Genomic DNA, 22,132 nt, shown 5'->3' with positions numbered 1-22,132 from the left:
GGTTATGTTAAATAAAAACAGAAAGTTCTGGAAATACCCAAAGGTCTGGCAGCATCTGTGGAGAGAGAAGCAAAGTTAACACTCTCTCTGGACTAATGCTTTGTCTTTTACCACAAGCATTAACACACTCTTTGCCTTTGTCCCAGAACAGCTTTGTTATTTGATCTCTCCTGCCCTATCAAACACCTTCCCCTTTGTTCTCTCCCCCACCCCCTTCCCCTTCACTTGCTTAAAACCTAATTCTTTTCTAACCTTTGCCCGTTCTGATGAAAGGTCACAGACCTGAAACGTTAACTTTGCTTCTCTCTCCACAGATGATGCCAGACCTGCTTAGTATTTCCAGCACTTTTTGTTTTTATTTCAGATTTCCAGCATCTGCAGTATTTTGCTTTTATTTTAGAAGTTATGTTAAACTTCATAGTCAGGCCATATTTCGAGTACTGTGCACATATGTGGTTTCCATACTATAGAAACAGCATAGAAGCACTGGAGAAAGCACAAAAAAGGTTTACAAGGATGGCACCAGAACTGAGAGATTACAGCTAGTGAGAAAGATTGAACAGGTTGAGGGTTTTTTCCCTCAGAAAAGACTTAGAGGTGACCTGATAGAGGTTTTTAAAATGATGAATGGGTTGGAAAGGGTAAATGTGAAGAGCATGTTTCCACTTGTGGGAACATCCAAAACTAGAGGCCATAAATACCAGATATTTACTAATAAATCCAATAGGGAAATAAGGAGAAATTTCTTTACTAAGAGAATGGCTAGAATGTGGAATTTATTACTACAGTAAGAGGTTGAGGCAAATAGCTTAGATGCTTTCAAAGGGAAACTGGACAAGCACGTGAGAGAAAAGGGAATAGAAAGATGTACTGAAAGATTGAGGTGCAGAAGATGGAATGGGAGGAGACTCATGTGGGCTATAAACACCAGCACAAACTAGTTAGACCAAATGGCCTGTTTCTTTGCTAAACATTCTGTGTAATTCTGTGTACTATCTGCACTGTTTTCCATTTACTATCTTTGGGAAGTTAGCATAGAGAGTTCCTGGGAATATATCAGTATTTGCAGGGATCCCTGGCAGCCTTTTAATATTATTTGTGGGTTCCTCACACAGCAAAATTTGAAAACTCTCATAATACATTGAGTTACTGATGATAACACTACGGAATGCCCACTCCTACCTAAACACGCTGATACACCTCTCATCCCTTACTGTAATGCATTGATTTAACCAATGCTGCTGACAGAAATTGCTACACATACTTCACTATTGCACACAGATATATTCCACCCTCTCTCTACATACTGTGGAGACATCTTATACCTGTCGATGTATACTGATTAACATTCTTCCATTATTACAATATATTTTCATACTCCTTGTACATTGCTGAACCTCCATTGTAACCTACTGATCCATATTTTGATGGGTTATATATAAATTATTTCAAACCAACACCAAAACTCATTAAGTTCACCAGTCTCATAGCTTTTTGCACGTTCTCATATCAGCAGGAAATATAGGCTCACTCAATGCTTATTCCTGTCAAGAATGCAAAGATAACCTTGGTGGCATCAGTGCCACAAGTAGTGCCGGCACAGTTGGATCTTTCCAGTTGATCGTACACCATATTGTCCTTTTTCTGTCCTGTCACAGGTTGCCCAACCTTTCTCTGGTACTTATAATACAGCAAGGTTGACATTGATGTGTTGTGGGGTTTGCCTATTTTGTAGCAGTCTCCCTGTCGCATCCTGAGTTATATAAGAGGAGTTAGTCCTGATCTAGTGACCTCAAAAATTTACCACCTTGTTTTAAAAAATAAATTATTTTGCAAATGTGCTTAAATGTTGGTGACTATTTTAATATACAAGACACAGCAATTACAAATGACCTACCTCATACAAGGGAAAAAAACAAACAAAAAGTAATTTAAAAGGAATGGGCCCTTAAAGGAACAAGACAAACTTGTGGAAATTAGAATAAGAATATAAGAAAGCATAGAATAAAAAAATAAGGCTACTTGGCCATCAGGCCAACTCCTTCTACAGGCCACATATCTTCCTGTCCAATCTCGGACTCTACCTCACTTATTTATCCCCTTCGGATAAAGTTCAGCATAAATACTCCCCAATGTTAGTGAAGTGAAACTCCACACAAATCAAACTATCTTTCTATGCATCTTTGTAATTAAACTCTGTCCTCCACAGATTCTTTCCTCTTCATCCAGCCTAAGCAGGACATCATGATGGAATATTTGATCATCTCACTTTTAATCTTGTTCCTAAACAGTAATTTAACACAATATGTTAAATGTAAAGCAACACTTGGGGTTATAATGAGGTAGGATTGCAGAAGAATGGAAAAACTTGGCAGCTAAATGCCCTCATCTGTTACTCAATACTGTCCTCAATGAAGTATGGAGATGATTGTGCTTTATGAACAAATGCCTTGCTCTCCCTAAATTTGCAGCACACATCACACCAGCACCATTCAGTCACTTTCCTGCCTCCATCTGAACGAGACACAAGCTTGGTTCTCTTTTTTGCTGAATCATAGAACTTGTTAAATTTTGACAAACTGATACATTAGTTACATTCCATATACCAAAAATAATTTGTATTTTCTGTTCCAGGTGAGTCCAGCATATAGTCTTCAAGGGTATATTGATGTTAAGTGAAAGCAAGGTAGTGGCAGATAGGTTACTCACTGATCAGGAACACACTGCTTTACCTGAGCCCCACGTGCTGTCTTCTTTTCATGACTATCAGTGGAGGGTGCTTGGGGGCTGTGGGACAATGACTCGCAAAGGTCTGTGAGAGATTTTTTGAAAGGAACATTAACAAGGATATATTTCGACTCCATGAAGTTGTTTTGCTCAATTTTAGTATTTGCTCTATCACCCTAAAAAATATTGCATATTCTTAACAACCCATTTTAATTGACTCATTGAGAATATTTAACATACTTAGATGATGGAAATGGGGAAAACCTTTGTAAAAGTACAATTAACTTTTATGTAAAATGTGATCAAGAAGATGACAATCAATGTGATCAAAAGGACTACAATCAATTCCTTAAGCCTGATCTTATTGCCTGGAGATTTATGTTAATGACCCTCTATCCTAGAGTTTAATGTTACTGACCCTCTCTCTAAATTTACTAAACTCACAATCCTGGAGCCTCTACTCTCTGAACCCTTAGTTAAGAACACAAGAAATAGGAGCCAGAGTAGGCCATTTGGCCCCTAGGGTCTGCTGTGCCATTCAATAAGATCGGGGCTGATCTTTTATCTCAACTCCATTTTCCTGCTCTATCCTCATATCCCTTGATTCCCATAGTCTCCAAAAATCCAATAACTCGAATATACTCAATGGCTGAGCTTTCACAACTCTCTGGGGTAGATAATTCCAAAATTCACAACCTCCTGAGGGAAGAAAGTCCTAAATGGCTGACCCCTTATTCTGAGACTATGTCTGTCTAGTTCTAGATTCCTCAGCCAGGGGAAATATTTTCTCAACATTTACCCTATCAAGCCCTTTAGAATTTTATACATTTCAATGAAATCACCTCCCATTCTTCTAAACTCCAGTCTCCAGTGAATATAGACCCATTCTACTCAATCTCTCCTGATAGGGCAGCTTTCTCACCCCAGGAATCAATCCAGTGAACATTCATTGCACTGTCTCTAAGGCAAGTATATCCTTCCTTAGTTAAAGAGACCAAAACTGTAAACAATACTTTAGGTGTGGTCTCACAAAAGCCCTATATGAATGCAACCCCCTCACAAGTAGTCCTGGAGTCTGAACTCACTGAACCCTCAGCCCTGGAGTCTAAACTTACTAACTCCCTTAAGCTTCAAAAGTGAAAAGCTTTCAAATGTTGAAAGTTCATCCAGTTTGCAGGTGATACAGAATCTTTGGCAGATACCTGAGTAGAACTAAGTTGTGCAAGTGGCCGATAATTGATCCAGTTTTTCTTTTGGTTGCATCTGCGTCATAATGACTGACTAAATTACTGGTCATGGATATGCATTCATCTAAAAGATCACTGGTTTGACCAACATCTTCATTTTCCTCATAATGGAAATGGGCAGAGGTTTTACCAAAACTTGGATGATCGCTCCTTTCCTTCAAGATCTTGCAGAATTCTTTAAATTCTGGAACAATCCTCCATGGAATTGAAGGTAGCACATGTAACCCCACTATTTAAGAAAGCAGGGAACTATAGACCAGTTAGCCTGACATCAGTAATAGGGAAGTTGCTAGAATCTATTATTAGGGATGTGGTAACAAGATGGTTAGAAAATAATAATATAATTAGTCAGAGCCAACACAGATTTATGAAAGGAAAATTGTGCTTGACAAATCTGTTAGAGATTTTTGAGGTTGTAACTAGTAGGGTAGATAAGGGGGAAGCAGTGGATGTAATTTGTTTGGATTTTCAAAAAGCATTCAATGAGGTGTCACACAAGAGGTTATTACACAAATTAGGTCTCATGTGTCATTTACAAGTTGGCATGTGGAGTACTGCAAGGATCAGTGCTTGGGCTTCCGCTATTTACAATCTATATTAATTACTTACATGAGGGACTGAGTGTAATGGACCTGAGTTTGTGATGATAGAAGGCTAGGTGGGAAAGTAAGCTGTAAAGAGGACACAAACAATCTGGAAAGCAAGATGGGCAGGTTGAGTGGGCAAGAACATGGCAGATGGAATATAAGATGAGAAAGTGTGAAGTTATCAACTTGGCGGGAAACATTTTTAAAAAAGAATATCGTTTTAAATGGTGAGAAACTGGGAAGTGTTGTTATTCAGAGACACCTGGGTGTCTTTATGCACAAATCATCGGAAGTTACCATGGAGCTGGAGCAAGTCATTAGGAAAACAAATGGTATGGTGGCCTTTATTATAAATGAACTGGAAGTCTCACTGGTATTGGACAAGGCCATGGTGAGACCATGCCTGGAGTACTGTATATAGTTTTGGTCTCCTCATCAAAGGAAGAATATACCTGCTGTATAAAACGCTAGTTAGGCCACAGCTGGAGTACTGTGTACAGTTCTGGTCACTGCACTATAGGAAGGATGTGATTGTATTGGAGAGGGTGCAGAGGAGAGTCACCAGGATGTTGCCTGGGCTGGAGCATTTCAGCTATGAAGAGAGACTGGATAAGCTAGGGTTGTTTTCCTTAGAGCAGAGAAGGCTGAGGGTAGACCTGATTGAGGTATACAAAATTATGAGAGGCATTGATAGGGTAAATAGGAAGAAACGTTTTCCCTTAGCGGAGGTTTCAATAACTAGGGGGCATAGATTTAAGGTAATGGCCAGGTGGTTTAGAGGGCATTTGAGGAAAAGTTTTTTTACCCAGAGAGTGGTTGGAATCTGAAACACACTGCCTGAAGGCGTTGTAGAGGCAGGAACCCTCACAACATTTAAGTAGTATCTAGATAAGCACTTGAAACACCATAGCATACAAGACTACGGGCCAAGTGCTGGAAAATGGGATTAGAAAAGATAGGTGCTTGATGGCCAGCACTGACACGATGGGCCAAAGGGCCTGTTTCTGTGCTGTATAACTCTATGACTCTATACTTGCCTTGGAAGGATGTAATGAAGGTTCATCAGACTGATTCCTGGGATGAGAGATAGTTCTGTGAGCATAGATTGACCCTAGACTAGAATTTAGAAGAATGAGAGATGATCTAATTGAAACATATAACATTTTTAAGGGGCTTGACAGGGTAGATGCTGGGAGGATGTTTCTCCTGGCTGGGAAGTCTAGAACTAGGGTTCACAGTCTCAGAATAAGGGGTCAGTTATTTAGGACTACGATTAGTAAAATTTCTTCACTCAGAGGGTTGTGAATCTTTGGAACTCTCTACCCCAGAGGGCTGTGGATGCTCAGTCGTTGAGTATATTTAAGACAGCGCTCAATAGACTTTTGGGGACTAAGGGAATTAAGGGGTGTGGGGATAATGTGTGAAGGTGGAGTTGAGGTAGAAGATCAGTCATGATCATACTGAATGGCGGAGCAAGCTCAAAGGCAAAATGGCCTACTCCTGATTCATTATGTTCCTATACATTGTATGTTATTTGCTAAATTTTCACTTCAATATTAAAGCAGGTTTTCCTTTTTCCGTTACAATTAATTGTAAAATTGAATTTTTGTGTTAAATATTAACTAGCAGTTATCTGCAATGTGGTCACTGGTTGAAGTTACTTTGAGAATGTTTAGAATACATATAGTCTACTCACAATCAGAATCACTATCATCATCATTCCATCTAGCCTCTGTAGAGTCAAAGTCAACATCCTCAAAACTTGCCACTTCCAAAGTTCTGTCCAAGTCATCTGTCTCTTCATCACTGAAGTAGCTTTTAATGGCTCTGGGAGAATAAGGGTCCTTTTTGGCCTTAAGCAAAACAAGGAACATCTCTTAACTGTACGGAGAGGCACAGGTGGCGAGACATTAGGATTTGAGGATTGGAATATGAAGAAGTTTGTCCTGAATATTTGTTTCCTCACTCGAATTGCAGACATTCTGAGCCATTTTGGTATTCCAGTTTGGAACTTACAGACTAGCTTAAGGAACATTGAAATGGACCAGAAAACCGGCAGTGACACAGCCTCTATCATTGTAGCCTCACTTTTCTATCATTGTAGCTTCAGTTCAATAATCTTGAAAACAAATTGAGATTAGCCTGCTTTTATCAGACAATTATCAGTCAGATCACTGAGTTAATTAGTTCATATTCCCCTGTTCATGTTGATCAGCTTTAGAGGTAACTTTCCACAATTTGAAACTGATCCGGCAGTATCCAATTGGAATTTCCAAAATGGAAGCCAATTCTATCCCATCAGATGAGGTTGAATTTTCCCAATTATTAGATAATCAGCTTGGTCATGCAATCTTAGCTCGATTTTTTACTGTTTTCCTACAATCCTCCAGATTCCAATGCTCAATACGTTAAAGAGACCAAATATCCTGATTGTCACCTTCATTCAAATCTCGTGAATGATGTATGCCACTGCAGTTTATATAAAGTGTCTGTTCTGTTTGTCTTCTACATATTGGGCAGCTCAACTTAAACAGAACATCAATGGGCTGTTACTGCCAATAAAGCCTGGTTCTAGGTGCTGGGAGAATTGTACAGTCTATATGGGTGCACCAAACAGTGTTTCTAGGCATTATACTGTAACTATGCTCGAATAGGTACACTGCATGTTGCCGAGCACAGTACTGCAAATATTATCGTGTATCAGACAGCAGAGGGGGAATTTTAACTTTTTGACCTGTTCGGAGTGCAGGGGCTCAGGAGTGCACAGGAAGCTCAGGAGTGGATTGTCCCTGCACATGGTGGAGTTTTAACTCCAAAGCGCATGCCTGATGTCACTGACAGATTCCCCGCCCGGAAGTCAGCCTGATTTGACAGGCTTGGCTTCTAGTTGGGCTGGGAGCACTGGAGAAGAGGCCGCAGGGCCAGGTCGGTTCGAGCCCCAACCTCATAAACACATTTAAAATGCCAATCCACCTCCTGGGGGCACGCTGGCTGCCCACTCCTTGTCCCGTTGGAGTAAAACCTAGAAACTGACTTGTTGCAGCTGGCTTCTCGACACGCTTTCATTTTGTGACCATTTAACCCCCCACCCAATTCCACCCGCATACCCATGTTAAAACTCCCCACTAAATATCAGTGTGAATTAGGGTGTCCATATCTTCCAGTCTCTCAGAGGCCTGCTCTTAGTCCCCTCTTCCTTTATTTACACCATTTGTAAATGTTATTAAACTAATAAATATCTATGTTATCTTCACTACTGATAACAAAACTTATGACCAGCTGAATAGTATAAGGGAGATTGACACTATATTCAAAGGGATTCGGTCAAATTAAGTGAACGACAAATGAGAGGCAGTTTGATTTAATATGGTTAAGGGAACATGAAACTTGAGAACACAGAAGAATGGATCCTATTTTAAAGTAAGCTGGTGGGACTGTCCCACTGAGCTAAACCTCACCTCAATGGACTGATAAGTGTCTCTTGTGCCGCACCATGCTCACACTTCTCCCTGTGCCACACCATGCTCACACTTACTCCGCCACCATGCCATGTTCACTGTTGTGTTTGCGACACACTATTTTCACACTTGAGCTTCTGTTCCATCATGCTCACACTTGTAGTGCTTTTATCATATTGTACTGATATCTGCTGTTCTTTTGACACATTGTCCTCACATAAGCTATGCCCGATGTAACTATTCCATAAATTGTGCCTTTTGATACTGAGTGCTCACACTTGCTCCCTTTATATTTTTTTCACAGACCAGAACACTTTACCACTCCAAAGTGTTTAAATTTTGTCCTCAGGCAAGCGTGCACCATCGCCATCAAACTGGGAGGGCACTGCGACATTCACAAGGAGTAAAAATCTTGACAACTACGTCACCTGACAAGCAATCAGAACCCTGGACTATAGACTTCCTCCCCAGTGTTGCAGCACGGAATACTGCCTCAGGCATTGCTTCCTAAAAGGATCCAAAACAGATGGAAGAACTTCCCAGAGGTCTCTTCAAAGACATGCGCCCATCTCCTTTCTCATTTCACAGGCAGGGTATTCCTACTATCAGTGAGCCATTCAACATTATTTAAATCTGTGGTCCTGTTAATATCCGGAATGAAGCTTGTATTACACACATGAATCCCATATTCACTTACCCTCTGGAGATTATAGGTTCCTCTGGTTGCCATATCGCTCACTTCCCAAACACTATCTCAGTTTATTAATGTTATCCTTCTTTCTTAGATAGAGTTCAGTGATGGTATGTCCTAAAAATACAAAAATGTATTAAAAGAAATTAAATCAAAAACTAAAATACTCAGACTACGATGACATGCATTTCTATAGTGACTTTAACATGGTAAAATGTCCTAAAGGAGCATTATCAAACAAAATTTGATACCAAGCCACATAAGGAGATATTAGGGCAGGTGACCAAAAGCTTGGTTGAAAGAAGTAGCTTTTAGGAGCGTCTTAAAGGAGGGGAGAGAATTAGAGAGATGGAGGGAATTCCTGAATTTTGGCTACATAAATTGGTGTAATTAATTGTGCAAAAGGCAGTCCAAACACCAAACCTCCAACAAGTGACTTTCCCCAACACCACAGAGGCAAGCAGAAATGGAGCAACCTGCAACAGGAACATAGGAACCAGAGTAACCTATTTAGCCACTCAAGCCTATTCCACCATTCAATGATATCGTGGCTGATCAATGTGGATTTGACCATTGCCATCAAAAATCTAGCAAAGCAGATATAAGTGTTTCCCTTATCATCATTTCACTGCTGAGGTAAAGGTTACACAAGTAGGTTGTAAAGCCTGCAAGCTAGAATAACCCAGCTGGATTCATCTCCTCCATTATCCCAATTATAGCCAGTCCATCGAACGTCAACCAAGTTTAGGGGGAATCTAGTTTGAGTCATTCCAGCCCCAGTTACATAACCCTAACCATAACCTGAGGAACAGTTACCCAAATAGTTTGTGTTGTCCTAATTGGAGTGACCCAAGATAGACCAAATATTTTAGAGTTCATTCTAAATCAGTCAACCCAGCTACAGTCAATCCTAATAGATACATTCCAACCAGAATCATTCCAGGTATTTGTTCCAGGGACCTGGGGATCACTGGCATTTTGTTTTTTTTTAATTCATTCATGGGATGTAGGCGTCACTGGCCAGGCCAGCATTTATTGCCCATCCCTAATTGCCCTTGAGAAGATAGTGGTGAGCTGCCTTCTTGACCTGCTGCAGTCCATGTGGGGTGGGTACACCCACAGTGCTGTTAGGAAGGGAGTTCAAGGAGTTTGACCCAGTGACAGTGAAGGAACGGCGATATAGTTCCAAGTCAGGATGGTGTGTGATTTGAAGGGGAACTTGCAGGTGGTGGTGTTCCTATGCATCTGCTGCCCTTGTCCTTCTAGGTGGTAGAGGTCGCGGGTTTGGAAGGTGCTGTCTAAGGAGCCTTGGTGCATTGCTGCAGTGCATCTTGTAGATGGTACACACTGCTACCACTGTGCGTCGGTGGTAGAAGGAGTGAATGTTTGTGGATGGGGTGCCAATCAAGCGGGCTGCTTTGTCCTGGATGGTATCGAGCTTCTTGAGTGTTGTTGGAGCTGCACCCATCCAGGCAAATGGAGATTATTCCATCACACTCCTGACTTGTGCCTTGTAGATGGTGGACAGGCTTTGGGGAGTCAGGAGGTGAGTTACTCGCCTCAGGATTCCTAGCCTCTGACCTGCTCTTGTAGCCACAGTATTTATATAGCTACTCCAGTTCAGTTTCTGGTCAATGGTAGCCCCTAGAATGTTGATAGTGGGGGATTCAACGATGGAAATGCTGTTGAATGTCACGGGGAGATGGTTAGATTCTCTCTTGTTGGAGATAGTCATTGCCTGGCACTTGTGTGGCACGAATGTTACTTGCCACTTATCAGCCCAAGCCTGGATATTGTCCAGGTCTTACTGCATTTCGACACGGACTGCTTCAGTATCTGAGGAGTCACGAATGGTGCTGAACATTGTGCAATCATCAGCGAACATCCCCACTTCTGACTTTATGATTGAAGGAAGGTCATTGATGAAGCAGCTGAAGATGGTTGGGCCCAGGACACTACCTTGAGGAACACCTGCAGTGATGTCCTGGAGCTCAGGCGATTGACCTCCAACAACCACAACCATCTTCCTTTGTGCTAGGTATGACTCCAACCAGCGGAGGGTTTTCCCCCTGATTCCCCTTGACCTCAGTTTTGCTAGGGCTCCTTGATGCCATACTCGGTCAAATGCTGCCTTGATGTCAAGGGCAGTCACTCTCACCTCACCTCTTGAGTTCAGCTCTTTTGTCCATGTTTAAACCAAGGCTGTAATGAGTTCAGGAGCTGAGTGGCCCTGGCGGAACCCAAACTGAGCGTCACTGAGCAGGTTATTGCTAAACGAGTGCTGCTTGATGGCACTGTTGATGACAGCTCCCATCACTTTACTGATGATTGAGAGTAGGCTGATGGGGCGATAGTTGGCCGGGTTGGACTTGTCCTGCTTTTTGTATACAGGACATACCTGGGCAATTTTCCACATTGCAGGGTAGATGCCAGTGTTGTTGCCCTTGAGAAGATATTGGTGGCCATTCTTCTCTACAGTCAGTTTGCTGAAGGTTATCCTACAATGCTGTTCAATAGCTAGTTCCAGGATCTTGACCTGGAGACGATGAAGCAACAGTGATATATGTCAAATTCAGGATGGTGCATGACTTGGCGGGGAACGTGGAAGTGATGGTGTTCCTGTGCATCTGCTATCCTTATCCATCTAGGTGGTGTATGTCATAGATTTGGGACGTGCTGCCAAAAAAGTCTTGATGACTTGCTGCAATGCCTCCTAAAGAATAAATTCAACTGGAGCCACCCTACCTCCAGTCATCCCAGTTTGACTCACTTCAGCTAGAGTGAACCAAATCTTGTAAAGTTATATCAGCCAGAACCAAATCAAGTAGATTCATTTCTGTGGGAGCCTGCCAAAATAGAGTTCACTCTCTTGTCGCCTCAGCTATATTCACTTAAGCTAGGCTTCATCAAAAGGGAATCATTCCAGCTATGCTCACCCCATTTTTAACATAGTGTCCTGAGACAGAGTGAGTGTTTTGCCTGGAGCATTTTCATAATGTCAAAATAGGCATTCTGAAAGTAAGTGTCTTTACTTCAATTCTTCTAATACTGATTGCTGATAATTTGTTTCCTGAGGCAGGGTTGTTTACGCTGAATGCCCTGAAAACAAGTATCCCATCACCAACTACCCTTATAAAGATTAGCCTGATCTAGACTGCATCGGTGCAAGTGTCTTGATACTGGTTGCCAGTATCTTGATAACAAGTGTTGTGAGGATGTGTGTCTTCTATCAGGTACCTTATTTCAGATTTTCCTGATAAAAGTATACAGTACAGTTCCCTGGAGCACAGTCTATAGATACTAGGTGCTGCAGTGCAGATTGCTCCTTTTGTGTGCTATTCCATTATCAAATGCTCTCAAATTGAGTGCTCTAACATGCTATCCAGATGTATACTGTGACTGTAGCACATTCCCCATGTGTTCCCAATGCTGAGTGTCTTGGTCCACAGTGTCCTGATATCAAGTGCCCTAATTTAATGGATATCCTGATACTCTGCACTTATGTGTAGTGTTCCACTCTGCTGTGCTTGAGTATGTGTCTTTATAACGTGTTTCCATACCAAGTGTCAAGTGTGGAGTATTCCAGGTCCATTTGTTCTGGTACAGAATGCCTTGACGGTGAATACCCTGAAAGAGTGTGTCCCTTGTCCAAGCATCCTCATACTGTGTGCCCTTATACCGAGTGTCCAAATTTGGAAAAATGCTTGAATTGATGAATAAGCATCACTATCATGTCGCCTCTTCAGAAACCTTCTGCCAGAGCAGTGCAATTTAACCATATTGCTTGATTAACAGTCTAGCACTCAAAACATTACAGTTTTAATGATTCATTCAGCGCCAAACAACCTCAGAAAACTTGAAGGGTGAAATGCCCACTCATGACATGAATGCCTAGATGTTGTTAGACAGCACTTACACTTGCAGTTGTAGCAGACTGTCCCAGCCCCACTTGTTAGAAGTGACTCATTTTGATTGATAATTCATATCTATGGTGACTCTGCAGATAACTGCATCCATGTGGTATGGCTTTGAACCACATAGACCAGGAAGAACCCAAGTCAAATAGCCTGCCGACACATAACACCTAAGCTAGCCCATGTTTACTCTTGTACAGCCCCAGGATTGCTGGTAATACAACAGATTTGTATTACAACACATGCCATTGCCTTCAGGACCAGAAGGAAGAATTGCTACAAAAAAGTAGCCTATTTGATATGTGCCACTCTCAACAATAAACACAGCTGCATAAAATAGTTTTTAAACATTTTAATTATGAATTAAAATTACAAGATTAATAATTCCTGCAGAGCCCACACTCAGTCCCCCAACCAAAATTGTTGATGATGATTGCTAAGTGCAAATTCTTCAACCCTTCAGGCATTTAAATTGGTTTGCAAGCGATGACAATCTTACTGGTCATAACTGTTACCCATACTTCTCCAATGTTAATAGATTTTCAGTAACAGTGCAGGGTTTTCAGAACTTCAACGGTTCAGTATTTTTGTGTTTGTAGCAAAGCATAGCCACTAGAGAGCAGTGTGGTACCAGGAATTGAAGGACAAATGCTCTGAAGACCTTCAACTATCATTGAGCCAGATACAACAGCACTTCAACATGTAATGATCTTTTAATTTAAATTGTTTTTATTATTCAATAAACCTTTTTTTTAATTGAGAAAGGCCCATAAGTAGGGAACTAAAGTGGGAAACAGGAATTCAAATCAGACTAGCACAAATTATGAGACTGAAAAGTCACTGGCTCATTGAGACGATCCCTTCCAAAAAAACACATATAAGCCTCATAATTACCATTGGCAATATTACTGGCCAAACACAGAATGCATCTACATGCCATTCCTCTGGTTGTTATTAAATCAGATATTACTGAATCGTAAAATCATAAAATGATACGTCATAGAGTGAGGCCGATCAGTCCACTGTGCTTGTACCAGCAGAAAGATGCAACGAGTCCCATTCCCCTGCTCTTTATTTTTCTTCAAGTAATTATCCAATTCCCTTTCAGGCAGTCCAAATTACAACAACTTGTTGTGTAAAATCACCCTTTCGGGCAGTACATTGCAGATCACAACAACTCATTATGTAAAATCAACTTGTTTATTTTAATCATTTTAATGGATCTGCTGAAATAGTATAGGAAGGGACATCATAGGAATATGCTAAGTTAATATCACAAGCATGAATTTCTAGTTTATAATTTCAGTTGTCATGGACTCTACCCAGTTTATTTAGTTTCCTGAGAAAGGTAAAACTTCCAAGAAGGTAATACGCTAACTTTTCCCCACGGCCTTCAAAAGTGTTTGAGCAAAATCTCCAAGATTCCAATCTTGTATTACAATGTAGATTGTTCAACGATGCCCAGTTGCATTGTACAGGTGATGCCAGCAGCACACCATTTAGCATTCCATGAAGTATCTGATGATGTGTTAGATCTCATCTACATATTGCTCTAGCTCTTGTTGGAGTAATTAATCAGCATAGTATTAATTGGTTTTGATAGAAATCTAAGTGAAAATATCCATTACTGTGTGAGAAAACAAAATCTCTAGTCCTTCAAGAGCCTTGTTCACTTTTTATTGCCCCTAAAATGCCCACAGTTTGAAGTAAATAAGCTGCTTGTGTCTCTATTATCCATGCCTTTCAGAATGCTAAATATCTGCATTATGTTCTCAGTCAATTATCGTTCCTCCAATGGAAACATATTAAATTTTATAAATTTCTTTTTTTAAACAAGTGCTGGAGTAATTCTTGTTGCACTTCCTCCATGAATTCTCCGTGCAGTAGGTTACATGGGGTTAAACCAATATGTTTTAGAATCAGATGTCATCAAGACACATTCTGCTACTTCATTCACTTTGTTGGTAACAACTTTACGTTGACTGGGTAATTTCAATGACCAGTGAATAGTCACATGTAGAATTTCTCTTTCCATCATTATTAATGGGCATCCATTCATTATGTGCCTGTGTTTCATGTTTCTGTTCCAATGTGGATTAGCTGCACATTGCACATTACTTTTATTTGCTCCCCCAGTAAACTTTACTGCCTGGATTACAGATTTATCATGTATAGAGGGATACATAGAACACAATCCAGTACACAGAGCTGCCTGGTACTGATGAGACCACATTTGGAATTTTGTATGCATTTTTCAGTTGTCTACTTCTAATGGATGGCGGTAAGTTGAAAAGGGTTTCGGGAAGAACAGCAAGGATGATACCGGAACATAAAACTCTAAGTTAAGAAGACAGGCTTCCAAAATTAACTGTGCTTTCATTAGGCAAAAGAGATTGAGAAGAGGCATGACCCAGGTTTTTAAATACCGAGAAAATACACAAGGAAAGGAGGTTGAAAGCAATTGAAGAATCTAAATGTAATATCACCAAGCCTTAAGCAAATATTCCTTTCTTCACTGCCCTCCTCAGATGCATGGAACAGATTTTCAGCAAAAGCAGTTAACACTGAATAACACCTTTAAAAAAAGTTCCATAAGTAGCTGGTTAGAAATGCGACAGAAACATTATAAAGGAAAAGCATAGTTAAAGATGGTTGAACGGAGTATGAAGCATAATGATTTCTGAACGGCTGAGAATATGGAAGCTTCAAGTTAAGGAAGGCAACTGGTGAGGGTTGAATAATGTAAGATGAAGGGGTTTTATCTGTTCTACCTTGGGAGCAAAGCGACATTTTCCAGAAACTTTTGCAGGCAATTCAATAGTTTGAATAGCGTCTATGTTCATGTAACTTTTAGAGAGTTTGTGGAAGAAATGGGTTTGATGGGTCAAATTGACTTTTATTAGCATAGATTGTACACAAAGCTATCAAATGTATAAAATTGGTGAGGTGAGGTGGGGGTCTGATTCCAAATATCAGACATCGTGGTACAGAGGCAATAATATCAGGATATACACAGGAGTGCAAGAGTCACACAGAGGATGGAACACCATGAATCAAGTATAGAGGGAGTGTCCATACTGTAGTAGTGCTTCTGATTATGTGCTTTACGCTTTGCAATTACTGGAGAAACACAGGCACAATGATGTTCTTCTGTGACATCATTTGTGGGCCGCCCTACCTGTTCATGATATCACATCAGAGGGAATCTTACAAAAAGCATGTGCTTCCAGGCTCTCCCTGACCCACAACTCCAAAGCATACAGCATGGTGATGAAATATTTGGGAGGAACCACTATATGTACAGATGTCGCCTTTTAATAACAATCTCTAGAATTCAGAGATTTTGAGCAATTTAGCAAATTATGTTGCCCCTGTAAATGAGGCCAAAGGTGTGAACTAAGTGCTTGAAGTATCCAAGGCTAAATATTAAATTAGTTTAATTTATTTTTCCTGTAGGTGTGAGTGACACTGACAAGGCAGTACTTATTGATAATCCCTAGTTACCCCGAGTTTATGAAAAGGCAACATTTCATGTGAGACTGGAGTTATGTATAGGACAGACTGGGTAGGTGTGGCAGGTCCCTTGTGAAGGACACTGGTGAAGTAGTTGGGTTTTTATGACAATCCAGCAGCTTTCACGATAAGTCTAGTTCATCAAATTCAAGTGATTATTTATTTCTTATTGTCAGTGCAGTATTTATCAAAATGAATATGCTTTCAAATTCAACATTATTTTAATATTCATTTATCATTAAACTCTAGCTTCTCGTTATATTTTAAGTCACTAATTGTATTTTTGCCAAGTCCCAGTTACTGCTTCTATAAACACAGCTGATTCAATGGTTGATTAAAACTCTGAAAGGTTTTCATTACAGACTATAATAACTTACTAACTTACTGCTGGACAATTAGTATCCCCAGTGTACTGGTCACTGTTTATCTTCCAAGCAACACCTAAAACAGATTATCCGATCATTGTCACGATGCTGTTTGTGGGACCTTGTGTGCAAATTGCCTGCTGCATTTCCTAAATTACAACAGTGACCATACTTCAGAAAAGTACTTAATTGGCAGTAAGTGCTTTGAGATGTTCTAAGGTTGTGAAAGGCATTAAATAAATGCAAGTCTTTTTCATTGATTCATATATTTATTAAAATCCAGTTACCACTTATTTGGTCAATAAGTAAGTTTGGGAGGGAAGGGATCAGCTATTGGCAGAAGCCATTTAATCCAGGCAGGTGTTATTAGATTAGAGATACAGCACTGAAACAGGCCCTTCGGCCCACCGAGTCTGTGCCGAACATCAACCACCCATTTATACTAATCCTACACTAATCCCATATTCCTACCAAACATCCCCACCTGTCCCTATATTTCCCTACCACCTACCTATACTAGTGACAATTTATAATGGTCAATTTACCTATCAACCTGCAAGTCTTTTGGCTTGTGGGAGGAAACCGGAGCACCCGGAGAAAACCCACGCAGACACAGGGAGAACTTGCAAACTCCACACAGGCAGTACCCGGAATCGAACCCGGGTCCCTGGAGCTGTGAGGCTGCGGTGCTAACCACTGCGCCACTGTGCCGCCCCTTTATATATTTATGTTTATATATTTTTATCAGGGTGTACCAGGACACTTAACAGTGCAAATTCTGAATTTCACGCACTAACACTCAACACTCTTGCACTACATTCCTGTTGGCACTATTTTTATTTTACATTTCGAAATATATTTAACATTCATTTCAAACGTTAACATTTGCATAACATAGCACATAAGAATTTAATACGTGTTAATCATACAGTTTTCCAATTGAGATCTCTATGAAGTAACCTAACATTGAATGACATAGAGATTGTGCTGGTAAAGGGTTGGAATTGAGGTTCCAAGAAGTTTCCCAAGAAAAGAATCATTAATACCCAGTCAGTAAGAGTTAGGTAGAATGCACAGCAAGTATCTTCAACCATTTACAGTGACAGATACCCATACAAATATAGTGGGCACTTAGCCAGAATCATTATGCTCAATGCTAATTATTATTTATTAAATTTATATATTACGTTGCTCTCATGAATAATTAGCCAGTTGTTGGGTTTCTATTGAGAACATTAAAGGATTAAATCTTTCATGATTGTTGTGTCACTGAGTTTTCATGCAAGTCAAAATAATCAGTGACTCAAGAAGAAACAGGTAATAGACCTGAACAAATAACAGATCGAAGCATGTAACAGACTGATGCAAGTATCCAACCTGAGCAAGTAACAGACCTGGACCTGAGCAATTTGCACAACTTAAAGCTCTAACTCAAACCCCACGAGGGAGGAGTTGACTCAGTAAAAATGGAAAACCAGTACACGAAACTATCCAGCACACATATTTATCCAAATATGCAGAGCTGTATAGTACAGAGTTATCCAGCACACTGAATTATCCAATACACAGAGGTATCCATTGCAGAGTTATTGAGTATACAGACCTATGCCATTTGGTTTCATGATGTTTCCAAGTCAATGGCCGGATGACTCTGTGGACAAGGTGGATTTTGACTCTGAAACATCAATACTACAGAGGAAAGTGTCTGATGAATTCCAAGCCAACAGAAAAAGCTGCATTTACCTCCCCTCAGCAGAAGTAGTGGGGCTGGTTTGCAACCTGTTCTGACCCTTGGAATTTGTAGAGCTTTAAGCCGTGTCCTGCATTCCCAATGAAGGTGAAAAGAATGACAAGAATTTGGGTTGACACCTTACATCGTCTTCAGAAAGAAGCTGTATATCTGTGATACACTTCATGTTCACCACTCAATAAACCCTAAAGATTGAAAATGATCCATTCAGCCTAGTCAAAAATAATGCCTACCTTTTGGAAGGAATGTAGCCCTCTAGGTATCAACAGCACCTTCAGTTTTCCAAGGTTACAGTGCAGTGGCAATAAGATCTGTCAGTTGTGGAACCTGTAGTTGCTTAGAGCCTAGCACCTTTGGTGTGTTGAGCATGTCATCCTTCAGCAAGTAACCTGGGGGAGCAGAAAACTAACTCACAGGCATTCTCCACCAAATATCTGAGTCACTGTGATATCCGCAATCTCAAATTTGCATCATGTCCCAAGTGCTCCCACATACTGACTGGGCTAGATTAAGAGCTTGGGCCCTTGCAGTAACCTAGAAACACCATTATCTGTGTAAAACATATCAGCTGTAGGGTTTTCCATCGTCACCTGTTCCCCCACCCTTACTCAGCTTTCATGATGCAAGCTGGTAAACACTTGAAGCTATTTCCTAAAAAAAGTGAACTTTTTAGTCTTCACTCATGATAGTAGGGGGAATTCCCATCCTTCTCTGAAAAATACAACAGTGGCACTCCTGTTAAAGGGAACACTTATTCATCGCATTGACCAACACAGGGCAATGATTTCTAGGACATCCACAAGTGTTCCATTTATACCTCAGCATGTTTGCACACAGTACTGCAATGTACGAGGACTGGGAATATCAGAACAGAATATTATTAATAAACAAAGACTGGGAATACCAGGACAAAGTACTATAATATAAAATGACTAGGAATACTGAGATAGAACAGTACAACATTTAAGGATTAGAATATAAGGATACAGGACTAAAATATACAGTAACCATGATAAAACACTTTGACAAGTGAGGGCTGGGGTTGTCAGGATACAGTGCAACAGCATGGGGTAGAGGGATATAGCACTATTACATTAAAAGACCTGGGATGATAATAATACAGCCCTTATAGCAGTTTTATACCAAGTGTCCAGATGCGCGATGTCCTGGTACTGAGTGTTCTGATGTCAAAGGAGGTTGTCCAGTGAGTTACCACCTATTTTGGGGTGAATTTGAGAAAAATAAAAAGAGCAGAATAGACTCTTAAATTACCACATCAAATCTGTCCTCCCCAAAAATTGCAGCTGCCTTCTCCTCCCAAAAATTACGGTATCCTTTAAGATCCAGCAAAAATTTGTTAACTGTCTGTCCTACCCATTCCCCTCCATTCTGCCCCAAATAGTTAATGCCACTATCAGCAGTAATCTCTGAGGTGGATACAGCTTGGTGGAGGCCATTTTGAGCCCTCATCCTGGAGGTTAGTGTTTGTTTGCCTTCATGACATTCTTCAAAGTATTTGGGATTGAGTCAGGACTTTTACTGGTGCTTTTACTCAGTTCTGCTCACAGAACTAGTCAGTAGTCCAGACATGGATTTCCCAAAGGCCATAACTTTATTTTAGGAAAGGAGGAGGATGAGAACATGCAAGAAGCCAAATCAGAAGCTCTTAAAATCAGGCATCATAGAACAAGCCAGATTTTGCTGAGAAAATAACAGTGTGTGTACACTTGTCGCTATTAATGTACAAATCAGCCGACAATTTTTAACAAGAGATAGCCAGTAAATTGCAAATTACCACAAGTTGCTGGCTTATTTGTGCTGATCCCCTGATAGTTTTTCAAAAACGGCATCTCGCACTTAACCTCCTGTAAGTTTCATGAAGTTGCTGCATTTGCAGATTAATTATCCATTAAACTTGCCACAGAAGGTCTAGCATGAATGGCATAAGTTCCCTTTTAATGACAACAATAATTGTTAATGACTGCCAACTAACCTCTCTTGCCCAGAAAGTAAACAATTATATGTGTGGTGTCTCATTCCTTCAGATTACAAATTGTTTTAGAAGGTTTTAGTGACGTCAAGTTTTAAATTTTACATAGTTTTTTTCTTGTTTTTTTATTCCTGTAACTTTTTTTTCTTTCTGTCTTAATCCAAACTTTCTTCCTCTCTCTTTTTCTTTCATCTGTACCTGATTTGACCGATATTGAATTCAACCAATCTAATTCACCCTCCTTCTCAGTCTTTCCTCTGTTTATCTCTCAAAGCTTAAATTTTATTGGTTAGGGAGATACACTGTTTGTTGCATTGTTCACCAAATTCCAGATGCCCTGTTGTCCTCACTTTCCTTTTATTCATTCGTGGGTGTGGGCATCGTTGGCAAGGTCAGTATTAACTGTCCAACCCTAACTGCCCTTGAGAACGTAGTGCTGGTGTACCACTTTCTTGAACTGCTGCAGTCCATGTGGTGTAGGCACTCCCACAATGTTGCTAGATAGGGAGTTCCTAGATTGTGACCCAGTGACAATGGAAGAATGGTGAGATATTTCCAATTCAGGATGGTGTGTGACTTGGAGGGAAACTTGCAGGTGGTGGTGTTCCCATGTGTTTGCTGCCTTCGTTCTTCTAGATGGTAGAGGTTGCAAGTTTGGGAGATGCTGTTGAAGAAGCCTTGGTGGGTTTCTGCAGTGTATCTTGTAGATCGGGGTTGTCCAACAAACGGCCCACGGGCCAAAATCTGGCCCGCCAAACATTTACATCCGCAGCATTTCCATCCGGCCCATGGATGTAAACTGTTCCCAGGACCATTCCTTATCCTCACTGTGACTGGAGATGAGAAATTTCCCTTTGTCAGACTGGCTTTTAAACTATTGCGTTGTCAGATTCACAGCTGAAAGCTGCTGACATCGGGAGCAGCTGTTTCCCAACAGAATTGGATTTTCTAGCGAGTTCTCACTTTTTTTTTAAAAGGTCCGCTGGAAAATCCCCGAGTCCGTTGGGAAACAGCTGTTCCCAATGTCAGCAGCTGTCAGCTGTGAAACTGACAGTGATATTTTTTAAAAGAACTGACCAACCATCAGCTGAGCATTCCACTCTCTGCAAGTGTGTGAGAGAGTGGGGGGGGGGGTGCGGAGAGAGAGAGAGAGAGAGAGAGGGACGGAGAGACGAGAGGGATAGAGAGAGTGGGAAACACGGAGGGGGGAATGGGGAACACTGAGCGGGGAGTGGGGAACACTGGAGACACAGCCGGGGGGGGGGGGGGGGCGGTGGTGGAGAGAGAAAGGAGGGAAAGACATACAGAGAGAGGGGTTGGAGAGGGGAAGAGTGAGGCAGAGAGAGTGGAGAGGGCGTCAGAGAAACAGACAGACAGAAAGGGGGAGAAAGAGACACATACAGAGAGGGGGAAAGACAGTCAAAGAGCCGTTTACTTAAGGCACAGAAGGAGGCCCATGCCGGCTCTTCACGGAGCTATCCAGTCAGTCCCACTCCCTGGCTCAATCCCCGTAGTCCTGCAAGTCCATTTCTCTCAGGTGACCATCCAACTTCCTCTTGAAGTTATTGATCGTCTCCGCTTCCTCCACCCTTGTGGGCAGCATGTTCCAGGTCATTACCACCCATTGCATAAAAAAAGTGCTTCCTCATATTTCCCCTGCATCTTTTGCATAAAACTTTCAATCTGTGTCCCCTAGTCCAAGAGGGGAGGGGGAATGGAGGAGAGAATGAGACACACATACACAATGCAGGGAGAGGGGGTAAAGTGACAGATGGACAAGTGGGTTGTAATGTTATCAGCACACACTTCCAGTAAATTTGTGGGCAAAAAATTTTAAAATCTAGTCGTGCAGGAACAAGTTTAAGTAATGAGGCACATTGCCAGATAACC

The 22,132-nt window shown here is 41.0% G+C and overlaps 1 protein-coding gene and 1 long non-coding RNA gene across 5 annotated transcripts in view; one reads left to right on the top strand and one right to left on the bottom strand.

The window, feature by feature from the left end:
• LOC137348097 (uncharacterized) overlaps positions 1–8,812 on the top strand; it is a 66,459-nt gene extending 57,647 nt beyond the window's left edge. The window contains exon 3 of the long non-coding RNA XR_010969066.1: positions 8,324–8,812. This is a non-coding gene — a long non-coding RNA (uncharacterized lncRNA). The remainder of the gene's footprint in view (positions 1–8,323) is intronic.
• Positions 1–18,697, bottom strand: part of LOC137348090 (anion exchange protein 2-like) — a 78,631-nt gene extending 59,934 nt beyond the window's left edge. For 3 of the 4 annotated variants that reach the window (XM_068013273.1, XM_068013275.1, XM_068013274.1), the window contains exons 1-4: positions 18,486–18,697; positions 8,717–8,827; positions 6,258–6,414; positions 2,733–2,812 (exon numbers count right to left, since the gene is read on the bottom strand). In XM_068013273.1, the coding sequence (XP_067869374.1) occupies positions 2,733–2,812; positions 6,258–6,414; positions 8,717–8,749 (270 nt within the window). In that variant the 5' untranslated portion in view covers positions 8,750–8,827; positions 18,486–18,697. The remainder of the gene's footprint in view (positions 1–2,732; positions 2,813–6,257; positions 6,415–8,716; positions 8,828–18,485) is intronic. The other variant, XM_068013276.1, reaches the window with a different exon arrangement.
• Positions 18,698–22,132: the final 3,435 nt, after the last annotated feature.

The sequence above is a fragment of the Heterodontus francisci genome, chromosome 33 (assembly GCF_036365525.1).
Source record: "Heterodontus francisci isolate sHetFra1 chromosome 33, sHetFra1.hap1, whole genome shotgun sequence".
NCBI classification, from domain to species: Eukaryota; Metazoa; Chordata; class Chondrichthyes; order Heterodontiformes; family Heterodontidae; genus Heterodontus; species Heterodontus francisci.
This window is presented reverse-complemented; position numbering and strand designations above follow the sequence as displayed.